The 20924-nt window shown below is 40.6% G+C and overlaps 1 protein-coding gene across 1 annotated transcript; it reads right to left on the bottom strand.

Moving 5' to 3' along the window:
* Positions 1-13503: 13503 nt before the first annotated feature.
* Positions 13504-20124, bottom strand: LOC139575061 (zinc finger protein 723-like). The gene is made up of 2 exons (XM_071400032.1): positions 19656-20124; positions 13504-15017 (listed from the first exon to the last, which is right to left on the bottom strand). Exons 1-2 carry the CDS (start codon positions 19846-19848, stop codon positions 13867-13869), a joined length of 1344 nt encoding a protein of 447 aa, XP_071256133.1. The 5' UTR covers positions 19849-20124; the 3' UTR covers positions 13504-13866.
* Positions 20125-20924: the final 800 nt, after the last annotated feature.

Here is a 20924-nt window from a genome sequence, read left to right as displayed (position 1 = left end):
GTTCAAGCGTGTAACTGCTCTCTCATTCGCTAGAATGGTCCCACCTGATCTCGCCTCCTCCCGACTTCCTTCCATCTTTGAAGACATGTATTTTCATTGTTAGAGTGGCTACTTGAGTATCTTATCTATATAATTGTCATGACTGTCACTCGGATCAGCTAGGCCAATGGCTGACAGATAGCCAAACTCTCTCTCCTGGGGGAGTTTGCCCGGTTTTATGATTTAACGACCGGATTGTAAATACCTGGCAGAAACTCCCTTCGGCTCTGCAGTATTGAATGCTAAAAACTAAAAACTTTAACATCAAAAGATTGGACATTGGAACATTAGTTTTGAAATCCAAACGCTTGGAATGGTTGATGGGTTTATTATTTTGTGATATCATTAAGGGTGGTATAACTAAGTAACATTGTAACTTTAAGAGCTTTCACAATGTATAGATCAGATTTGCATCTAAATGTTGTATAAATAAATGATTAAGTATAATAATACTGTTGTGAAGATAAAATGTGATTTTAGCCTTCTAAATGAGAATTGTTTTTCATAGCAAAAGTTTATAAGTCAGTAACCACGCCCACATGAGCACAGACTTCGTGTCAGCATGATGGAACACCTCTTTTTACCTAAGTATAAAAGGACTCGTAACGAAATTTACATTAGACCAAAACATACCGGGTTGCTGCCGGTGTGTAAAGTGGTCCTAGCTGTACCCTGAATAATCAACCATTGAGACCAGTCTATGTGCAGCGTGAGCCAAATACGTTACCAATGGTTAAATCTCTACAGTTGGGTAATTTAAAGTAGTCTATGTAGAATAATTGACCCAGACGGGAAAGAAGAACAATTCCCTATCACCACTGTGTGATACACCTCTGATGGATCCGTTCTAACGAATACTCCAGAACAAAAGAAGGCTACAACTACTAAGGAAATTGTGACCTCTGGTGGACCACCAGAGACTTACATCGAACCACCACATTGAACTATCGAGTTCAACAGAGAGACAACAGAGAAAGACTTCTACGCGTAAATATGTATTTCATTCCTTTTTTGAATAAGCAGTTAAGGTATTAAATATCCATATTTAAAGTGAGTGTATTTTTCAACTGTATGTACGATAAATCCAGTGGTGTGCCGTGGGCCTGGGGCCTGGGCCTTCAGTGAGGTACTACACAGTCCCGCCCGAATTAATCCACCTCTTATTACCATCATTATGATGCCATGGCTCTAGACTATACATTTAGACAGAAATGCAGTATAACCAGGCGTTGCGTCACCTTGAAATTGACAAATTGACATTTTTGGGTAAACAGTGTTTACCCAAAAACATGACACAATCAATGAGTCTTTTCAATATTTCCCTTCACCTTTTCATTGTGCAGCTCCGTTGCCCTGTGCGCTTGTTTTTTGAGCTGTAGATCCACTCTGGTGTCCCCAAAAGTTTTCAAAAGCACAATTGCTTGTAAGTGCCCAGCCGTACTTTGGAGTCTCGTTGCTGCCTTGGTTAGACAACTCAAGTTTGCAAAGCCAGTGTGGCTCCAAACACCAAATCGATCACTTGCAAATAATAGGCATTCCCAGCAGTACAGTTTGCAGTGCTTCTCGGTGCCTGTGAGCCATTGACAGCGCTCGTAGTTGAAACTTTGAAAGTGGCTTTCCCGCCTGTGACAGGCTTTGTGGCGTCGGGCGACCTCTCCTTACAATGTCTAACTTTTCTTGAAAAGTTCGTCTTGAGAATGGCATTATAATTATATCCTCGACCAAATCGATATCTTCTCCTCCTTCCGCCATTGTGGGTTGAAAAAACAGCTTAGTAGTACGTGAATTAATTCGTTTATCAAATTCAGTTTCCTAGATCTGCATAGACCTGCCCATAGGACCTGCCTCTCAATATTGGTAATCCAATCAAAAGACGTGCACGCACTACGCCTGCTAGCTGGCTCCTGTGTAACACTGGAGCCAGCTAGCAGGCGTACAATAGCCAACTCTAAAGCTGATTGGTTGACACTAACTTTTCATTTCCATTCACTATAAGCTACAAGCGCCCGCACTGTTGATTCTGAAGGCCTGAGGGCAGATTTTAGACCCCTGGCAACACATGATGGCTGAATATGATTGGATAAAAGATCTAACATAAAGACCAGCCCTCCAAATCTCAACCTGGGGCTGGAAGCAGTGCAACCAAGAGGAAAGCTATGAAATGAAGAGTATAACTCTTACTCTGGGGAATAATTTAATACATATTTGTGGGAAAATATATTTAAAAAAAATATTATATTCTGATGATGTTTAGGCCAGCAGAGAAGGCCTTGCAGGCCCTGACGGCCCACCACTGGATAAATCCAGTCTCTTTGTCTCTCCCGCTCCTTATCTTTCCCCACCCCCTTTCCATTGTGTAACAAGCTGTCATATTGGGTTAGTCCACTAGGGACTGTGTTTCATTGCATTATGTTTGTAATAAATAATCTACACTGTGTGTGATTATTTAGTGAGTTAGAAAATAAATAAGCCAATTTGTGTATTGCTGAATCATCACTTAGGCTAGGGTTCGTGCAGATTTATGAGGTCAACGACGTTCAGAATGAGACTGAGGTAATAATACATGAATAAGTGACTGTAGGATATATTATAATTATATATTCTTATCTATAGATTGAGATTAATTCAGGAGATAATAAATCGTTAAATAAGTTTTCCCGTGGTGCCCCAAGTTACTAATGAGTTAATTGTTACATGATTCATTTAAATCACATAATAATTAAACATAATTGATTTGATTAAAAACAGTCATCACATTAATGATAGTCACGTCACAACATAATAGATACTCGTTGAGACTACTCAACTTCCCACTTGTTTTTTGTTTTCTTCTGTTGGCTAACATGCTGACTAGACCGGGCATGCGCATGCCATCGTGCACATGTTGATTTTGTCCTGACGCGATCAGGACACGCAGGTTGAAATATCAAAACGAACTCTGAACCAACTGTATTAATTTGGGGACAGATCAAAATGCATGAAACATTCATGGCCATTTAGCTAGCTAGCTAATTTGTCCTGAGATATAAACTTTGGGTTGTTATTTTACCTGAAATGCACAAAGTCCTCTACTCTGACAATTAATCCACAGATAAAAGGGTAAACCTAGTTGGTTTCTAGTAATCTCTCCCTTCAGTCTTCTTCTTTGGACTTTATATAGCGGTTGGCAATCAACTTTATGGTACATTACCACCACCAACTGGACTGGAGTGTGAACCTCAGTTCATCTTTCAATCACCCACATGGGGGTATATGCTCCTAAAAACCAATGAGATGGGAGAGGCGGGACTTGCAGCGACTCATGCGTCAAAAATAGAACCAAGTTCTATTTTAGACCAGACGCTCGTTGAAGCGCACAAGCAGTTTGGATGAAATTATTGAATACCATGTATGTGTACATTTATTTTGCAACACTCGTGCACGTAATGCGAGCGGTGTGGTCAGCATGTAAGCATTCTCAAGCGTCTCGAGATCGAGGGAGCAGTATAATATTTTACGTTTAGAAGGCATCAGATGAATCTTGTCGCAGTCTGAATTTTCTAAGTTCAAATTTGAAACTGTTGGAGGCTGAGGGGACTTGCAACATCAAGGTAGTTAACAAAATAACTTGGCTGACGCTAGCTAGTTATTATTTTTTTATATACAATACTAGTCAAAAGTTTGGACACACATACTCATTCAATGGTTTTTCTTTATTTTTACTATTTTCTACATTGTAGAATAATAGTGAAGACATCAAAACTATGAAATCATGTTTTAACCAAAAAACTAAAACAAATCAAAATATGTTTTATATTTGAGATTCTTCAGTAGCCACCCTTTGCTTTGATGACCGCTTTGCACACTCTTGGCATTCTCTCTACCAGATTCATGAGGTAGAACCCCTGGAATGCATTTCAATTAACAGGTGTGCCTTGTTAAGTTAATTTGTTGAATTTCTTTCCTTCTTAATGCATTTGAGGCAATCAGTTGTGTTGTGACATGGTAGGGTTGGTATACAGAAGATAGACTATTTTGTAAAAGACCAAGTCTATATTATGGCAAGAACAGCTCAAATAAGCAAAGAGAAACGACAGTCCATCATTACTTTAAGACATGAAGGTCAGTCAATCCGGAAAGTTTCAAGAACTTTGAAAGTTTCTTCAAGTGCAGTCGCAAAAACCATCAAGCGCCATGATGAAACTGGCTCTCACGAGGACCGCCACAGGAACGGAAGACCCAGAGTTACTTCTGTTGCAGAGGATAAGTTCATTAGAGTTACCAGCCTAAGAAATTGCAGCCCAAATAAATGCTTCACTGGGTTCAAGTAACAGACACATCTCAGGATCAACTGTTCAGAGAAGACTGTGAATCAGGCCTTAATGTTCAAATTGCTGCAAAGAAACCACTACTAAAGGACACCAATAAGAATGTCATGACTCTCTCCTTGGTGAGGATCAAAAGGACCCATCGGCTAGGCAAATGTTTGAAGATAGCCAGAATCCCCTCTCCTGGGGGAGTTGGGACGGTTTTATGACTTAACGACCAGTCGTAAACTTTCTCTCTCTTGCCCCATCAGTATGGAGAAGTTAAAAATCCCTTTGTTACAATAGAGAGAGACTGCCAAAACATCAAACAATGAACATTGGGACAATATATTTCAATATCCAAATGTTGGGAATTATGACAGATAGACTATAGAAAATGTGTCTATTTTGTGATGTCATTAAAATGATCAGAAAGACGTTATGACGGAAACTTTAAAATCTTTCAATGTATATATCAGATTTACATCTAAATATTGTAAAACTTATGATTAAATATGAAACTATTTGTGAAAAGATAGAAATGTGATTTTAGCCTTCTAAATGAGAATTGTTTTACTTGCAAAACTTGTGCCAGTCAATAGCTATGCCCAAGTGAGCTCAGAGTTTGTGTCAACATGATGGAACTGCTCGTCATAGACGGATAGAGTGGTTTCAACAGAGAAAGACATCTACGCGTTTCTGGTCTTGTATTCTTTGTTTCTCCCACTCTTTGTCTTTCCCCACCTCTTTCCATTGTGTAACAAGCCGTCATATCGGGTTAGTCCACCAGGGACTTTTTATTGCATTATGTTAGCAATCAATATAACCTATACCGTGTGTGTGTATTTATGTAATTATGTGTGATTGTTTAGTTAGTTAGTACATAAATAATTAAGCCAATTTGTGTATCGCTGATTCATCACTTAGGCTAGGGTTTGTGCAGATATCCAAGGATTATGCAACACTCAGAGTGAGACTGATATGAGGAAATTATTGATTGATGACTGGTATATCAATATATTCTTGAGTTAATTCAGGAAACGTAATTACTAATGAATTAATTGTTACATGATTAATTTAATTGAGTAATAAATAAACATAGGAGGTAATTATTCAATGAATAGCAGTCATCACATTAATGATAGTCACGTCACAACAAGAAGAAGACTTGCTTGGGCCAAGAAACACGAGCAATGGACATTAGACCGGTGTAAATCTGTCCTTTGGTCTGATGAGTTCAAATTTGAGATTTTTGGTTCCAACTGCCATGTCTTTGTGAGATGCAGAGTAGGTGAACGGATGATCTCCGCATGTGTGGTTCCCACTGTGAAGCATGGAGGAGGAGGTATGGGGGTGCTTTGCTGGTAACACCGTCATGATTTATTTAGAATTCAAGGCACACTTAACCAGCACGACTACCACAGCATTCTGCAGCGATACGCCATCCCATCTGGTTTGCTGTTAGTGGGACGATCATTTGTTTTTCAACAGGACAATGACCCAACACACCTCCAGGCTGTGCACGGGCTATTTAACCAAGAAGGAGCGTGATGGAGTGCTGCATCAGATGACCTGGCCTCCATAATCACCCAACCTCAAACCAATTGAGATGGTTTGGGATGAGTTGGACCACAGGGTGAAGGAAAAGCATACAACAAGTGCTCAGCATATGTGGGAACTCCTTCAAGACTGTTGGAAAAGCATTCCAGGTGAAGCTTATTGACAGAATGCCAAGATTGTCATCAAGGCAAAGGGTGGCTACTTTGAAGAATCAACATTTTTTTTTTTAAATGTTTATTTGTTTAATACTTTTTTTTGGTTAAAACATGATTCCATATGTGTTATTTTATAGTTTTAATGTCTTCACTATTATTCTAAAATGTAGAAAATAGTCAAAATAAAGGAAAAACCCTTGAATAAGTAGATGTGTCCAAACTTTTGACTGGTACTGTATATATATAAAGATATATTTTTTGGGGGGGGACATAAAAGACAAAAAAACACCACTTTTTAAAAAGGCAGTAAATGAGGCTGAATGAACTCTTTCACCGCCAGACAAGGCTCCACTGATAGCCAGGTGTAGCAGTGGTAAAGAGTCACTCCACGGTGCTGAAAAGAAAGCTCTGCTGTTGGGACAGCTTTATGTTGGCCCTAACAGTTTGTGGGCACTGTTTCTCACCATTATAGTGCATTTAATGTATTGTTTAGTGTTGTGGCTTTACTGGCATGCATCTAAACAAAAATCGGGAGTTTGTTCCCCAAGATTTACATGCTAAGATCGCCACTACAATTAATGTAATGTTTCGTGTTGTGTAGTGGCTTTCCTGGCATGCATCTAAAAAAATATATGTAGAGTTTGCCCCACTAAGATTTACATGCTAAAATCACCACTGCTGTCCCAATAATTACAGATAGACAGCAATTTGCTTGCTAAATTGAAGTGCCAGACTGATGAGCTTTTTAGTAGACATTTGACACTAACAGATGTAACAGCCTAAACAGTGCCATGTGCACTCCTCGGGGGAGGCTATACAGACACAAAGGTGAACAAATCAATGACTTACGTTGCTCTGCTGAGAGACGAAAAGGAACCAAACAATTAATAATGAGCCCTGCGACAAATATCCTTTGAGTGCAGATAGAAAAGTGGTCCCCAAAAGGTGAAGAAACTCCCCCTCTGTTCCCAAATCGACAGACAGTAAATCATAACAAAACAAAAAAATGACTTGATAAAGACTGTGGTCAGATGCCCTGAGTGATATATCATAGGAATTCAGGGCTCTGTTCAGTCCGCATCGCGGAAGTGCAGCGTTAGTGTGATTGAAATTGTAAGGCAATATCCCCATGTTAGCAGAGACTGCGTTCATGCTAAACACTGCACGTCGGCTCAATCAGAAATGACCTTTACATTTCTATCACGCAATCTGTAAGTCTTCAGCGATACAGACTGAATAGAGCCCTAAGGGAGATAGACATGTATTGACTTGCTTTGTGCCATATAGCCGAGAAACAGCAATGGGTTTTTGTGTTTACATTTTTTGGTTGACACCAAAGCACCAACAATTCCCTCTCTCCTCCCAAATCCTCAACTAGTAGTTGTCACAATGTGAGTTTTCTACATGTTCAGTTATACTGTAACTGGGGGGGCATGTTGTCTTAATGTACATGCATTAGAATACACCTCTATATTTTGAATGACACATTTCACGCAATGGATTATTTTGTGCTCTCCAGAGATGTAGGCTAGTAAATGCATGTCAACACTTAAAACACAATTTTATTTTGTAAATAGCGTTTATTTACCGAAAACACCAGTAAAAAAAAAAAAAAAGCAAGGTTCTGAGATCCCAGGCCACCTCACAGATAAAGCTATAACAGTTAACGGTTTTAAGTTTTATTTCACAATCATCTTGGGTTCACATACACACACATTACACCAACCATATGCTCAGTTCACAAGGTGTCCGCAGGTCCTAAGTCTTAAAAAATGCAACAGTGTTTCCGCAGCTGCTTAATTGTTGCCACCAAGGCAAAATCTGTACAAAATGTCTTTACATCAAATGACAGCCTACTTCTACCGAGGCGCATTTTCAAGACGCTAGAGCGCTCCACTCTGTGTGTGCATGTGTCACTGCAAGTCAGATGTTGACAGATGAGCGAGCACAGCCAGTAAGGTAGGCTACAAAATAGATAGCCAATTCGAAACATTGCTTGAAGTTTGGCTATTTAGCTCACTCGTTAGCTAGCTAGTCAACTATTTAGCTATTAAATGATTTGGTCAAACAGTAAAGCGCAAGATTCATAATTGCTCTAATGAATGTGTCTGCCCTGCCCATGTGCCTGTTTAGCTTGGGCCTGCTGCAGTGATAATGAGCGAGACACTTTTTACACCCTTTCCCACTGCGCTCCTGTAGAAAAAAAACGTGTTCTGATCCTAGCTTTAAGAAAAACACATCTATCCTTAGTAATACTTGTCACAGTTGGAGAGAGTATGTTCTCACCTTTGTGCAGGTATATTTTTATTTATTTCTCAGAGGTCTATTTTACAACCGAGATATTGATATGGATTTGAGCATTGGCCATTGCAAGTGCATCGGCTGCCTGATTACAACGGCCTCGTTGGGTATTCGGCTATGGCAGCAACGTTCGTTTAGGACATTAGTGATTACTTTACTGTTAGATTAAAACATTGCTACTGCAAGCGAAAATTCTATTCAGAGGTAGTGATCTAGCTAATGTGTTTTGAGTTTCCACTTCTCCAACTGGTGAATTAGCACCAAATATTAGTCTATGATATTAGTGAAAAGAACATAAATAGGACAGCACTCAGGTAAATACACTTAAAATGTTTATGGGTGCACGAACGTTCTGATATGAGCCCTTCTTCGGCGTGCAAGGCAAAGGCAATCAATGTCACAACAAGAATACCAGTATGCCGCCCAAATCAAGAGATCCCAGGAGAGGGAGTTGGGGGGGGAACATGAAAATCAATTTCAAAATCATGAAAAAGACATACACACACAATACAAATACATGATCAGGCCATTACCTAAATGTTTGGCCTACTTATAACTTACTACAAAAAACCTACTACAAAGAACAAGAAAATTCCTCAGTAAGCCTGCTGGGGCAAGAGTGCCCAAGCAGTCTATCCTTCTGAAAGGATTCAAACCCCTTGACTTTTTCAAAATTACATTACAGCCTTATTCTAAATTGGATTAAATAAAAACATAAAAATAAATCCTCAGCAAATCTACACACAAAACCCCATAATGACTAAGCAGAAACAGTTTTTTGAACTGTAAAAAATATGAAATACCTTATTTACATAAGTATTCAGACCCTTTGCTATGAGACTCAAAATTTAGCTCAGGTGCACCCTGTTTGCATTGATCATCTTTGAAATGTTTCTACAACTTGAATGAAGTCCACCTGTGGTAAATTCAATTGATTGGACATGATTTGGAAAGGCACACACTTGTCTAGATAAAGTCCCACAGCTGACAGTGCATTTCAGAGTAAAAAACCGTAGAGCTCTGAGACAGGATTTTGTCTAGGCACATATCTGGGGAAGGGTACCACAAAATGTCTGCAGCATTGAAGGTCCCCAAGAACATAGTGGCCTCCATCATTCTTAAATGGAAGAAGTTCTGAACCACCAAGACTCATCCTAGAGCTGGCCCAGCCAGAGCCCGGACTTGAACCCGATCGAACATCTCTGGAGAGACTTGAAAATAGCTGTGTGTAACAGGGTTGGTTATGTTTCCACTTGCCTCTAAATAAAGATGTATTCAATGTTCAATCATTCTTATTGGTTGGTTCAACTCTGATGACAATAAGACATGTTGTGATTGGCCCCGCATGCAGATAAGGGGAGATCGCGAAAGTCAGGTCTCCCCAGTATGAAAATGTGATGCAAGGAGTAGGTCACGTTCTGAATACTGTTTTCTATTTTCCAATGTGTACAAGTTTGCTGTACATTACTGATTTATACATGTGTGGGTATATGGTACCTGTTAGGGATTGAGGGGCTTTCTGGGATGTGCTTTGGCATATGATTGCTGTAAATAAGTGTGTTAGCTAGCATACACCGATGTAATGGTCACATAAGCCCACTGCTAACACAGTTGTTTTCATGCTACAGATTTTACCATCGACAGCCATCAACATCGTTAAGCCCTGCACAACTAACGTGCTGTTTCCTATTTAATAACAGATAATAAATAATGCTCAACTGGGAACACTGGCTGGGGTGATTTATTTGGACAAAACACAATTTACATCTGTTACATGTGCAGCAACGATCCCCATCCAACCTGACAGAGCTCGAGAGGATATGCAGATAGGAATGGGAGAAACTCCCCAAATACAGGTGTGCCAAGCTTGTAGCGTCATATCCAAGAAGACTCGGGGCTGTAATCACTGCCAAAGGTGCTTCAACAAGGTACAGAGTAAAGTTTATAAAAAATTTATAAAAAACGTTTGCTTTGTCATTATGGGGTATTGTGTGTAGATTGATGAGGGGGAAAAAACTATTTTATACATTTTAGAATAAGGCTGTAATGAAACAAAATGTGGAAAAAGTCAAGGGGTCTGAATACTTTCCGAATGCACTGTACCTCTCTTTGGAGAAGTCATTTATCCCCATCTCCTCCCCTATATGGCGCCTTCACCAATTCAATACCCATATAAAGTAAGGCAATTAGTTCATGATTACGGCTCTTGAAATGCCTGGCAGCAGGTGATTTTTCATCATGGTTGCGAAAGGAGCTCTTATGCTCACATATCCTTGTCTTAACTCCACATTTGGTCTTATCCACATCATAAAAGTTACAGGACCACTTAAGGAGATATACAACGTATTTCGTGCTACATGTTATTCTACCTCAAACCTTTATCCTCTCACCTGGTTGGGGATGGATAAGAAAGTTCCCTCTGATCATGGCATAACAGTGGACACAGTCGTGACAAGGGAAATTGCGATCAGGAATGATACACATAAAATGTGATGCTTTTTTCTTAGGCCAATCTGAGTTTACTAAACAATCCCTTAAATTTGAGGGTCTCCTATAGCAAAACCTCAGGAGGGGATACAAACGCTTTATCAAAGCTGGGGTCACTGTGTAATATGTGCCAATGTCAATTAAATTCTTCCTTGGTCGACCTTGAAATAGGACTGTAGGTGGACACCAAAGTTGCTGAGAGAGGAGGGATTCCTTTGATGTGGTTGCAATAATGCATTTCGCTCGTCTTACTCTCGAAAGGCAATTGTCCAATAATGACTCTTTATACCCTCTTGTTTTGAATCGTTCACGGAAATATTTGGCATGTACATCGAATAATAAATCACAGTCACAAATGTGCCTAATGCAAAAGAGTTGGCTATATGGTAAAAAAATAAGAAAAAAAAAAGTATGATAACTGTTGAAATGAAGAAAGGTATTTCAATCCCGTTCTTTTCTATACACCTCAGTGTGCAAGCAATTGCCATCTTTCCAAAAAGGAAACATGTTCTTTAATCGGATACTAACGTAATTTAATGGATGGCATTAATGAATTCATGTATGTATAAAATTTCTCCAATTTAAGATCATTACCTGACCAAATGAAAAAAAGATGTCATCGATCTCATAAACACTTTGATGAACTTAGAATAGGAGATTATTACCGTATAAAAAAAGTCCAACTCAAATTTCCCCCGTTCGGTACAAGCCCATAAAAACATTTGCATAATTGGGCACAACTGGCAATCCCATAGCAGTTCCTTGAACCTGAAGATAATGGTCTTCAAACGTTTCTTCAGGTTCAAGGAACTGCTATGGGATTGCCAGTTGTGCCCAATTATGCAAATGTATTAATGGGCTCGTACCGAACGTTTGTGCGGCAATAAAAATGTAAATGTAAGTTTATTTACCTATTTCTGATCTTTGGATTATACACACACACACGAGGATCCAGCACTCAATTTAAGTTAAGGTAGAGTCCAGCACGATGTTTGTCCTTTCTATGATATTAGAAGACAATTAGCCTACTCATTCTTTCTATTGGTGACGGCGTGAAAAAAATATTGGAAAATTAGCAGGTTTGTGGCGCACGCAGACCTCAAAATTGGTATTAAATTTCATTTCAAGTGGCATTAAAAAGGTCTCATAAAATCAAAAATGATACTTGATGGAACCTGCAAATACAGAGATACAATCCATGCTGCTGGAGGTCCTCAAGATGGCCACCACCATTCCATCGTTTGTTCGCGTGTCGGTAGTCACGCGCCGTCATCCATTGTGGGCACCCAGCCCACGGAACAGCAGTGGTAGCCAGAGGGAGAGAGAAAAACATGGATGAGGGAGGGATCCATTCTGATTAGAAGTATTCGACCTCACCGTCACATGCTTAGGGATCGATTGCCATTTATCTGTGTGGTAGAGAGCGTTGTCGACTCTGGTACCCCTCTGGCTCCTGGTATCTATGCTGACTGGATGTCTTCTCCCTCCAGCAGCAGGCCTAGACTGGGGCTGAAAGCACCTTTTCAGTTGTGTGGGAGCTCTTTAAATCAAAATCAGGCCCAGTTGTGGCATGCCTGGGCCAACTCCCATCTCCAAGGAGCACAGCCAAGGGGGAGGAGTCCGCAATGAATCAATTAGAAAACACAAGGGAGAAACACAGCAAGCCATAGATGGTGTAGAATTAGAATGAGGTGAAAAATAAAAGCAAAATGGCGCACACTGCTGTTCATGCTACCAAGTGATTTTGAAGTTATAACATTTTGACCCTTAGGTCTCATCAGGCATCCATCCTTTGTAACAATAAAATCATCTGGGCGCAGTAGGTAGTTCCCCTATAACTCCAGCACCTGCAAAAAAAAAACATGTGATGTGTGTATTTTGTTCAGCTTTCGTACGAAAATACAAAATATATTAAATAAAAGGTCACTGCCAAAGAAATTTACTGATTTACAGTTCATATAAAGGAATGAATTAGGCCCTAATCTATGGATTTCACATGAATGGGCATCCATGGGTGGGCAGGGGCATAGGCCCTCCATTTGGATTCCAGGCCCAGCCAATCAGAATGAGTTTTTCCCCACAAAAGGGCTTTATTACAGACCGAAATACTCCTCAGTTTCAACAGCTGTCCGGGTGGCTTGTCTCAGAAGATCCCGCAGGGGAAGAAGCCGGATGTGGAGGTCCTGGGCTGGCGTGGTTACACGTGGTCTGCGGTTATGAGGCCGGTTGGACTTCCTGCTAAATTCTCAAAAACGACGTTGGAGGCAGCTTATAGGAGAGAAGTAAACATTCAATACTCTGGCAACAAATCTGGTGGACATTCCTGCAGTCAGAATGCCAATTGCACGCTCCCTCAAAACTTGAGACATCTGCGGCATTGTGTTGTGTGACAAAACTGCACATTTTAGTGTGGCCTTTTGTTCCCAGCACAAGCTGCACATAAGTAATGATCATCCTGTTTAATAAGCTTCTTGATATGCCACACCTATCAAGTGGAGGGACTACCTAGGCAAAGGAGAAATGCTCACTAACAGGGATGTAAACAAATTTGTGCACAACATTTGAGAGAAATAAGCTTTGTGTGTATGGAAAAATTCGGGGCTCTTTTTTTTCAGCTCATGAAATATGTTGCGTTTATATTTTTGTCACTGTAAATAATTTAAAATCATAATAGCTACGAGGTCAAATCTTTATTTTCGACATATACTGTTCATTTCCACCTCACAGACCTCTTTCAAGATTGATCTTTTTGTACATACTGTGGTGTTGTGTTCTTCAAATGCATCAAAAATGCACAGTAAATGTTTTTTTCATTTTTTTTCTTCAAGCATGCCTTTTGATTAGGGCATTGACCAGAATCATTGCACCTATTCAGTTTCTGTCCTGTTTAAAACCACGTCACAGTTCAAGGTACCCTTCTGACTGGATGTGAAACATTGTTCAAATTCAATGTAAACAATATTGCTGAAATATGCAATGCACTGAGTAGTGAACAGATTTGTCCCTGTGTGTGTCCTCTTGAGTTCTCATATCTTCTTTCATGGAGAAGTACTTGCCACAGCAGTGTGCGTCATCATGTGTTTCTTCAGGGTTACATTGAGCCTAAAGCATTCACCACAATCATGACATCGATACGGTTTCTCTCCTGTGTGAGTCCTTAAGTGCTCTGTCAATTTTTCCTTTCGGTTAAAGCACTTCCCACAATCTTGGCATTGATGCGGTTTCTCTCCTGCATGAACTTGCATGTGGCGATTAAGATTTATAACACCTAGTCCACACACAGGGCACTTGCATGATTTCCCCCCTGTGTGACTCGCCATATGCGATCTCAGGTTTCCCTGCAGTTTGTAGCATTTTCCACATTGCTTACAGCTGTATGGTTTTGTTCCAGTGTGGGATCTCATATGGTCTGTCAGGTGCTCCTTCCGTGTGTAGCATTTCCCACATACATTGCATTGAAATGGCCTCTCTCCTGTATGGAGCTTCTTGTGACGACTTAAGTGAGATAGAAATGTAAAGCATCTGGCACAGAAAGGGCACTTGTATGGTTTCTCCCCTGTGTGTATCCTCAGATGATCTATTAGCCTTGTGTTTAGAGCGAAGCATTTGCCACAATAATGGCAGCAGTACGGTTTCTCCCGTGTGTGTGTTAACATATGCACGTGCAGGCAATACTTGCGGTTGAAGCATTTACCACAGTCTTTGCACTCAAATGGTTTCTCACCGGTGTGAGTTCTCTTGTGTGTTTTCAAATGACACGGTCTGTCATAGGTTGCTGTGCATTCAGTACAACTGTAGGACCTCTTCCTCGTGTGATCCCTCAGTGGCTCTATCAGCTCACTGGTTGTCTTGACCTCAGCGCAGATGTAAGAGCTTTGTCCTTTCTTTAACCGTGTTCTCTTGATTTTTAGAGGCTTTAACTGTGTGAGGGGAGCATAACTGGTTGATTCGGATATTCCGTCATCCTCTCCATCAGGTTTTGTTTGGATCTGTTCTGCTACAATTGTGGATAGGGAGTCCCTCTTGCTGTTCTTCCCAGTTTGGTAAAGGTGTGAGCCCTGGTCACTGTCACTTTCCACACAGGGAATGAAGAACTCTGTTTCCTCTTGATCACTCCAAACCTGCTCCGAGTGCTGCTGGTCAGAGGGAACCTCGTCTTCAGAGACGGTGAGAGTGAGCTGCAGGGGGTCTGGAAAGAAAGATAGGAAATAACTTTCAAGAAAAATCGACACATTTCAATAAATGATCTACCTCTGTGACTTGACTCTTAACATGATTTATTCGCTAATGTTAGCATCACCCACATAGCGTAGATATGACTGATGATGTAGGAGCCAAAGAGTTTATTCAATCATTTTATGTTTCAAATTCATAACGAATTTTTGTTGTATGTGTAATTGCCACTAAACAGTTAAAAGGCCTATAGGCTCCATAGCCAATTGGGAGTGACAGGAATGGCAGCCACACAGTCGTTTGACCGTGCGTCCATGCAACCATGCCATCAAATCATATTTTTCAAATCAAATTGTATTTATCACATCCTTCGTAGACAACAGGTGTAGCCTACCAATGCTTACGGATCCATTTCCAACAATGCAGAGTTAAAGATTAGATTAAAAAAAAAAATTCAACACGGTTAAAGTCGGAAGTTTACATACACTTGCACTCTGAATCGGGGGAGGATGGGCAAAAATGTATGGCTTGTTTTCGGGTTTCAATCGTCAATAATTTAAATGATTTAAATGATAGTAATAAATAAAAAGACATCAATTAATTCCAAATGGATATCTAAAACACAATCCAGACTCTAAAATCAAACATATTTGGGTCAGTATCAATGCGTGACATCACGACAGTAACACAGCCTGCACCCGCATTGTGTAAGACTGATTCAAATGTAAAAACTTTCCCGGCTTTCAATCTTCAATAGCTCGTACACAAAGCATGCCATGACAATGAGAATGATACACTGCTCAAAAAAATAAAGGGAACACTTAAACAACACAATGTAACTCCAAGTCAATCACAGTTCTGTGAAAACAAACTGTCCACTTAGGAAGCAACACTGATTGACAATAAATTTCACATGCTGTTGTGCAAATGGAATAGACAAAAGGTGGAAATTATAGGCAATTAGCAAGACACCCCCAATAAAGGAGTGGTTCTGCAGGTGGTGACCACAGACCACTTCTCAGTTCCTATGCTTCCTGGCTGATGTTTTGGTCACTTTTGAATGCTGGCGGTGCTTTCACTCTAGTGGTAGCATGAGACGGAGTCTACAACCCACACAAGTGGCTCAGGTAGTGCAGCTCATCCAGGATGGCACATCAATGCGAGCTGTGGCAAGAAGGTTTGCTGTGTCTGTCAGCGTAGTGTCCAGAGCATGGAGGCGCTACCAAGAGACAGGCCAGTACATCAGGAGACGTGGAGGAGGCCGTAGGAGGGCAACAACCCAGCAGCAGGACCGCTACCTCCGCCTTTGTGCAAGGAGGAGCACTGCCAGAGCCCTGCAAAATGACCTCCAGCAGGCCACAAATGTGCATGTGTCAGTTTGAACCTGTTTGAACTTGTTATCAGTATAAAAGACACCTGTCCACAACCTCAAACAGTCACACTCCAAACTCCACTATGACCAGGTACAGACTGGGATAGGGATTGGTTGAATATGTCCGTAAACACACCAGCCAGCTGGTCTGCGCATGCTCTAAGGACGCGGCTAGGGATGCCGTCTGGGCCGGCAGCCTTGCAAGGGTTAACACGTTTAAATGTTTTACTCACGTTGGCCACAGAGAAGGAGAGCCCACAGGCTTTGGTAGCAGGCCGTGTCAGTGGCACTGTATTGTACTCAAAGCGAGCAAAGAAGTTGTTTAATTTGTCTGGAAGCAAGACGTCAATGTCCGCGACGGGGCTGATTTTCTTTTTGTAATCCGTGATTGACTGTAGACCCTGCCACATACGTCTCGTGCTTGAGCCGTTGAATTGCGACTGTACTTTGTCTCTATACTGACGCTTGTTTGATTGCCTTGCGGAGGGAATAGCTGCACTGTTTGTATTCGGTCATGTTTCCGGTCGCCTTGCCATGACTAAAGGTGGTGGTTCGCGCTTTCAGTTTTGCGCGAATGCTGCCATTAATCCAAGGTTTCTGGTTAGGGAAGGTTTTAATAGTCACAGCGGGTACGACATCTCCGATGCACTTGCTAATAAACTTGCTCAATCTTGAAGCGTGGAATACGATTGGTCATACCAGCGTTGTATTGATCTGAGCATGGGCGTTTCCTGTTTAAGTTTCTGTCTATAGGCTCGGAGCAACAAAATGGATTCATGGTCAGATTTTCCAAAGGCAATTGCAGCAGGAGGGCTTTGGTATGCATCGCGGAAGTTTGAGTAGCAATGATCAAGAATTCTGCCAGCTCGTGTCGCAAATTCGATATGCTGAATTTAGGGAGTATTGATCTTAAATTAGCTTTGTTAAAATCCCCAGCTACAATAAATGCAGCCTCAGGATGTATGGTTTCCAGTTTACATAGAGTCCAGTGAAGTTCTTTCAGGGCCCACAAGGTATCTGCTTGGGGGGGGATATACACGGCTGTGACTATAATTGAAGAGAATTCTCTTGGACGATAATGCAGTCGGCATTTGATTGTAAGGAATTCTAGGTCAGGTGAACAAAAAATGACTTGAGTTCCTGTATGTTGTTGTGATTACACCATGAGTCGTTAATCATAAGGCATACACCCCCGCCCTTCTTCTTACCAGAGAGATGTTTGTTTCTGTCGGCGCAATGTGTGAAGAAACCGGGTGGCTGTACCGACTCTGACAACGTATCCCGAGTGAGCCATGTTTCCGTGAAACAGAACGTTCCAATCTCTGATGTCTCTCTGGAAGGCAACTCGTGCCCTAATTTCGTCCACCTTGTTATCTAGAGCATTGGCGAGTAATATGCTAGGAAGCAGTGGATGGTGTGCTCGCCTTCTGAGTCTGACCAGTAGGCCGCTCCATCTGCCTCTTCTGCGGCGACCACGCTGTTTTGGGTCGGCCTCTGGGATAAGATTGCATGTCCAGGGTGGAGATCCGAGCAAAGGATCCGCTTCGGGAAATATGTATTCCTGGTCGTAATGATGGTAAGTTGACAACGCTTTTATATCCAATAGTTCTTCCCGGCTGTTTGTAATAACACTTGAGATTTTCTGGGATGAGAATGTAAGAAATAGTACATAAAAAAACGAATAACTGCATAGTTTTGTAAGGACCTGAAGTGAGGCGACAATCTCTGTTGGCGCCATCATCTCTAAAAATTACTGGAATCATTGCATATCAATTTGTGCCACTTGTGTAGCCTACCTGGAGCTGGCAAAAAATAGATTTAATAAATAGCCGATAACTTCAGTGTATTGTTGTAGTAGCCTTGTGTTATTATGCAATTATTAAGGGAAATGTTTAGTTAATTAAGTTTAATTGGAATTAAATCAAAGCTCTATTGCAATTGCCGATGAGTTGTTAGAACGCATTAGATTAGATTAGGCTAGAGGTAAAAAATAAACACTGGCAGTTGTTGACAAGCATATTCAGTTCATACACATATTATGAATATTTAATTTAGTGATTGAAATTACAACCCCATCCTCAGTATCCTATTTCAGCAGGCTAGTGGGCAACAGAAGCACTTCTTACCTCGAAATCGCCAAACTATTCATGTTGAATAAATTAGTTTGTTAATTTGAACGAATCAAGCTGCTAAATTGTTCAGTTTACATCTTGCCTACATTTTTCCTAGGCTACTGTAGACTATCTGAAATCAGATGTAGGCCTTTCAGTGACTTTAGGCTACCTGCATCTAGCTAAGAAACCATAGAAAAGTTGAATTACAATCATAAACCCAGATTTTAGTCTGTAGCCTATGCCTATTGAAATGACAAGTGCATCTCGCAAATGGTCCATTAATAACTGTTTGTAGTATTAACATCTGGCACATAATGGCACAATTGCCAGAAACGGCACAATTGCCAGAAAATAGCCTAACATAAAAAATAAAACATTTGTCCAAGTGTTTCTTGCTCAGAGATTGAGATCCTCTGTCCAAATTTCATCACTCAAACTCTCCTATCGGATTTATCTATAGTTATGCACATGCCAAAAGGGATTCAAGCCCTGCATGCTGATTGGCTGAAAGCCGTGGTATATCAGACCATATACCTTAGGTATGACAAAAAATTACTTTTATGTTGGTAACCAGTTTATAATAGCAATAAGGCACACTGGGGGTTTGTGGTATATGGCCAATATACCACTGCTAACGGCTGTATCCACTAAATAAGTCTTAGCGGTGGTATATTGGCCATATACATACCCCCTCGTGCCTTATTACTTAATCATAGCAGTCAAACAAGTTAAATCGACATCCATTGATGTAAAATTATCTGGCGAGTTTAATAAGGGCAAATTATCTTTTCTATTGCAACATATTCAAATTAGTTTATTACATCATGTCATAGTCCGCAATAATTATTATTTTGATGAAAACCGAATTTTGCCTCTAACGTAGTTCCAAGTTACGTCGGTATTCCTTCTTAATTGGCTCGATAACATTATGAGGAAATGGTTTATTGTATAAATGTGGCAACTCTGTGGGGGGGAAAGGGGCTAGTTTTCAGGCCTTTTGGGCAAGTTAAGTGGTCATTGGGCAATGTTTTTTTAGCTGGATCTGGCAACCCTGACTTCCATTGTGCCTCTCCATTGTGCCTAAATGACTAAGAAGGAATGCTCTGGACAAGAGCATCTGTTAAATGACGCATTTAAAAATGTAATGTAAACATATAAACTTGCCTACCTGCTTTATGTAATTTCAGATCGGGATTAAAAACCGAATCCAGCAGCCTCTGCAGGCGTTGATTCTCCTCCTTTGAACGTGACATCTCATCCTGGTACTCTGCAAACGCATTTTCCACTACCACGGATATCTCTACAGCCACTGTTGTTAATCGATCGGAGAGAAACGCTTGCAACAACTGTAATTTTGACATTTTGGTTGAAATGTCCGTCTACTTGTTCTATTTTTTGTGATTCGGTTAATAAGACGCTTCAACAACGTCTAGTCAGCAACACTTAAAGAAGTATTTCCGGGTCACGGAATATCGAACATTTTCTAAATATAAGTCCCGCACGTCATAGTAAAAAAGTATCAATAACCTGCATTGACTTACCCAGTGATTTTACCCACGCACCGCTACGACCAATAGGAACTCTCATTTGCTGTTGGACTAATGATTACACCCTAGATCAGCTAGATGCAGGCATGAGTGTGCAAGGCGGTATTGAATGTGTCACTGTCTGTCACCTTGATTACTCAAAAATCTCTCAGCCTATGTACCTACGTTGTAAACCTTCATTCATGAGCTAGGTTGTAGCAACCTCATGACGGGTACATGGAAAATGTAGTAGCCTAAACCTATCGATGTTACATTGAGCTGGGCAAATGAATGACAGTCATCCAATATGCTGTAATAGAAATAAGCCCAAGCTCATTAAAAAAAGTATCATCCTCCCTCATTTTAAACGGCACCGACCACCACTAAAGGGATTTGCATTGTGGCCAATGTAATGGGCGTAGTAAAAAGCCAGCAACACTCTGTATTATTCAAAGCCCCATGAAATGAAACCATATATAGATTCTACAAACCCTACTGAGTACTCCCCGTTTTTCCCGTACAGTGCTATATTTGTGCCATATAGTGTCCAGGCACCTCATTTTAAGACGTTTGACCACAGTAAAAGTCCAGCAACACTTCCTATGACCTAGTTTTTTGTTCAAACTCATCTGATTTGTATTCTAGGGACTCTAGTGAGTAGACTGGACCCTGGTTTTATGGACACACAATCTATTGTTTTTCCTGTACAGTGCAATTTGTTTGTGCAACTCAACAAAAATACAGTAAGACGTTTAAAAATACAAAGATTCCTTGAATAGCACCAGTAAATAAACAAGAATCATACAATCAAAATAATTATTTATAAAAAAATATATGAATTGTATATTTTTGACCAGTAGGCTTTTATTATGCCTTGATCACACCTAGAGCGTTATTGTGCAAAATGGAAC

The sequence above is a fragment of the Salvelinus alpinus genome, chromosome 5, assembly GCF_045679555.1.
Source record: "Salvelinus alpinus chromosome 5, SLU_Salpinus.1, whole genome shotgun sequence".
NCBI classification, from domain to species: domain Eukaryota; kingdom Metazoa; phylum Chordata; class Actinopteri; order Salmoniformes; family Salmonidae; genus Salvelinus; species Salvelinus alpinus.
Note: the sequence above shows the minus strand (reverse complement) of the source record. Positions and strands in the feature narration are given on the sequence as shown.

What these genes read in the sequence shown, in the direction of transcription:
- LOC139575061 (XM_071400032.1), bottom strand. Translation starts at nt 19,848, where the DNA reads ATGTCAAAATTACAGTTGTTGCAAGCGTTTCTCTCCGATCGATTAACA. An exon ending in TCTGAAATTACATAAAGCAG is followed by an intron (nt 15,018 to 19,655) that starts GTAGGCAAGTTT and finishes CTTTCTTTCCAG; the next exon opens with ACCCCCTGCAGCTCACTCTC.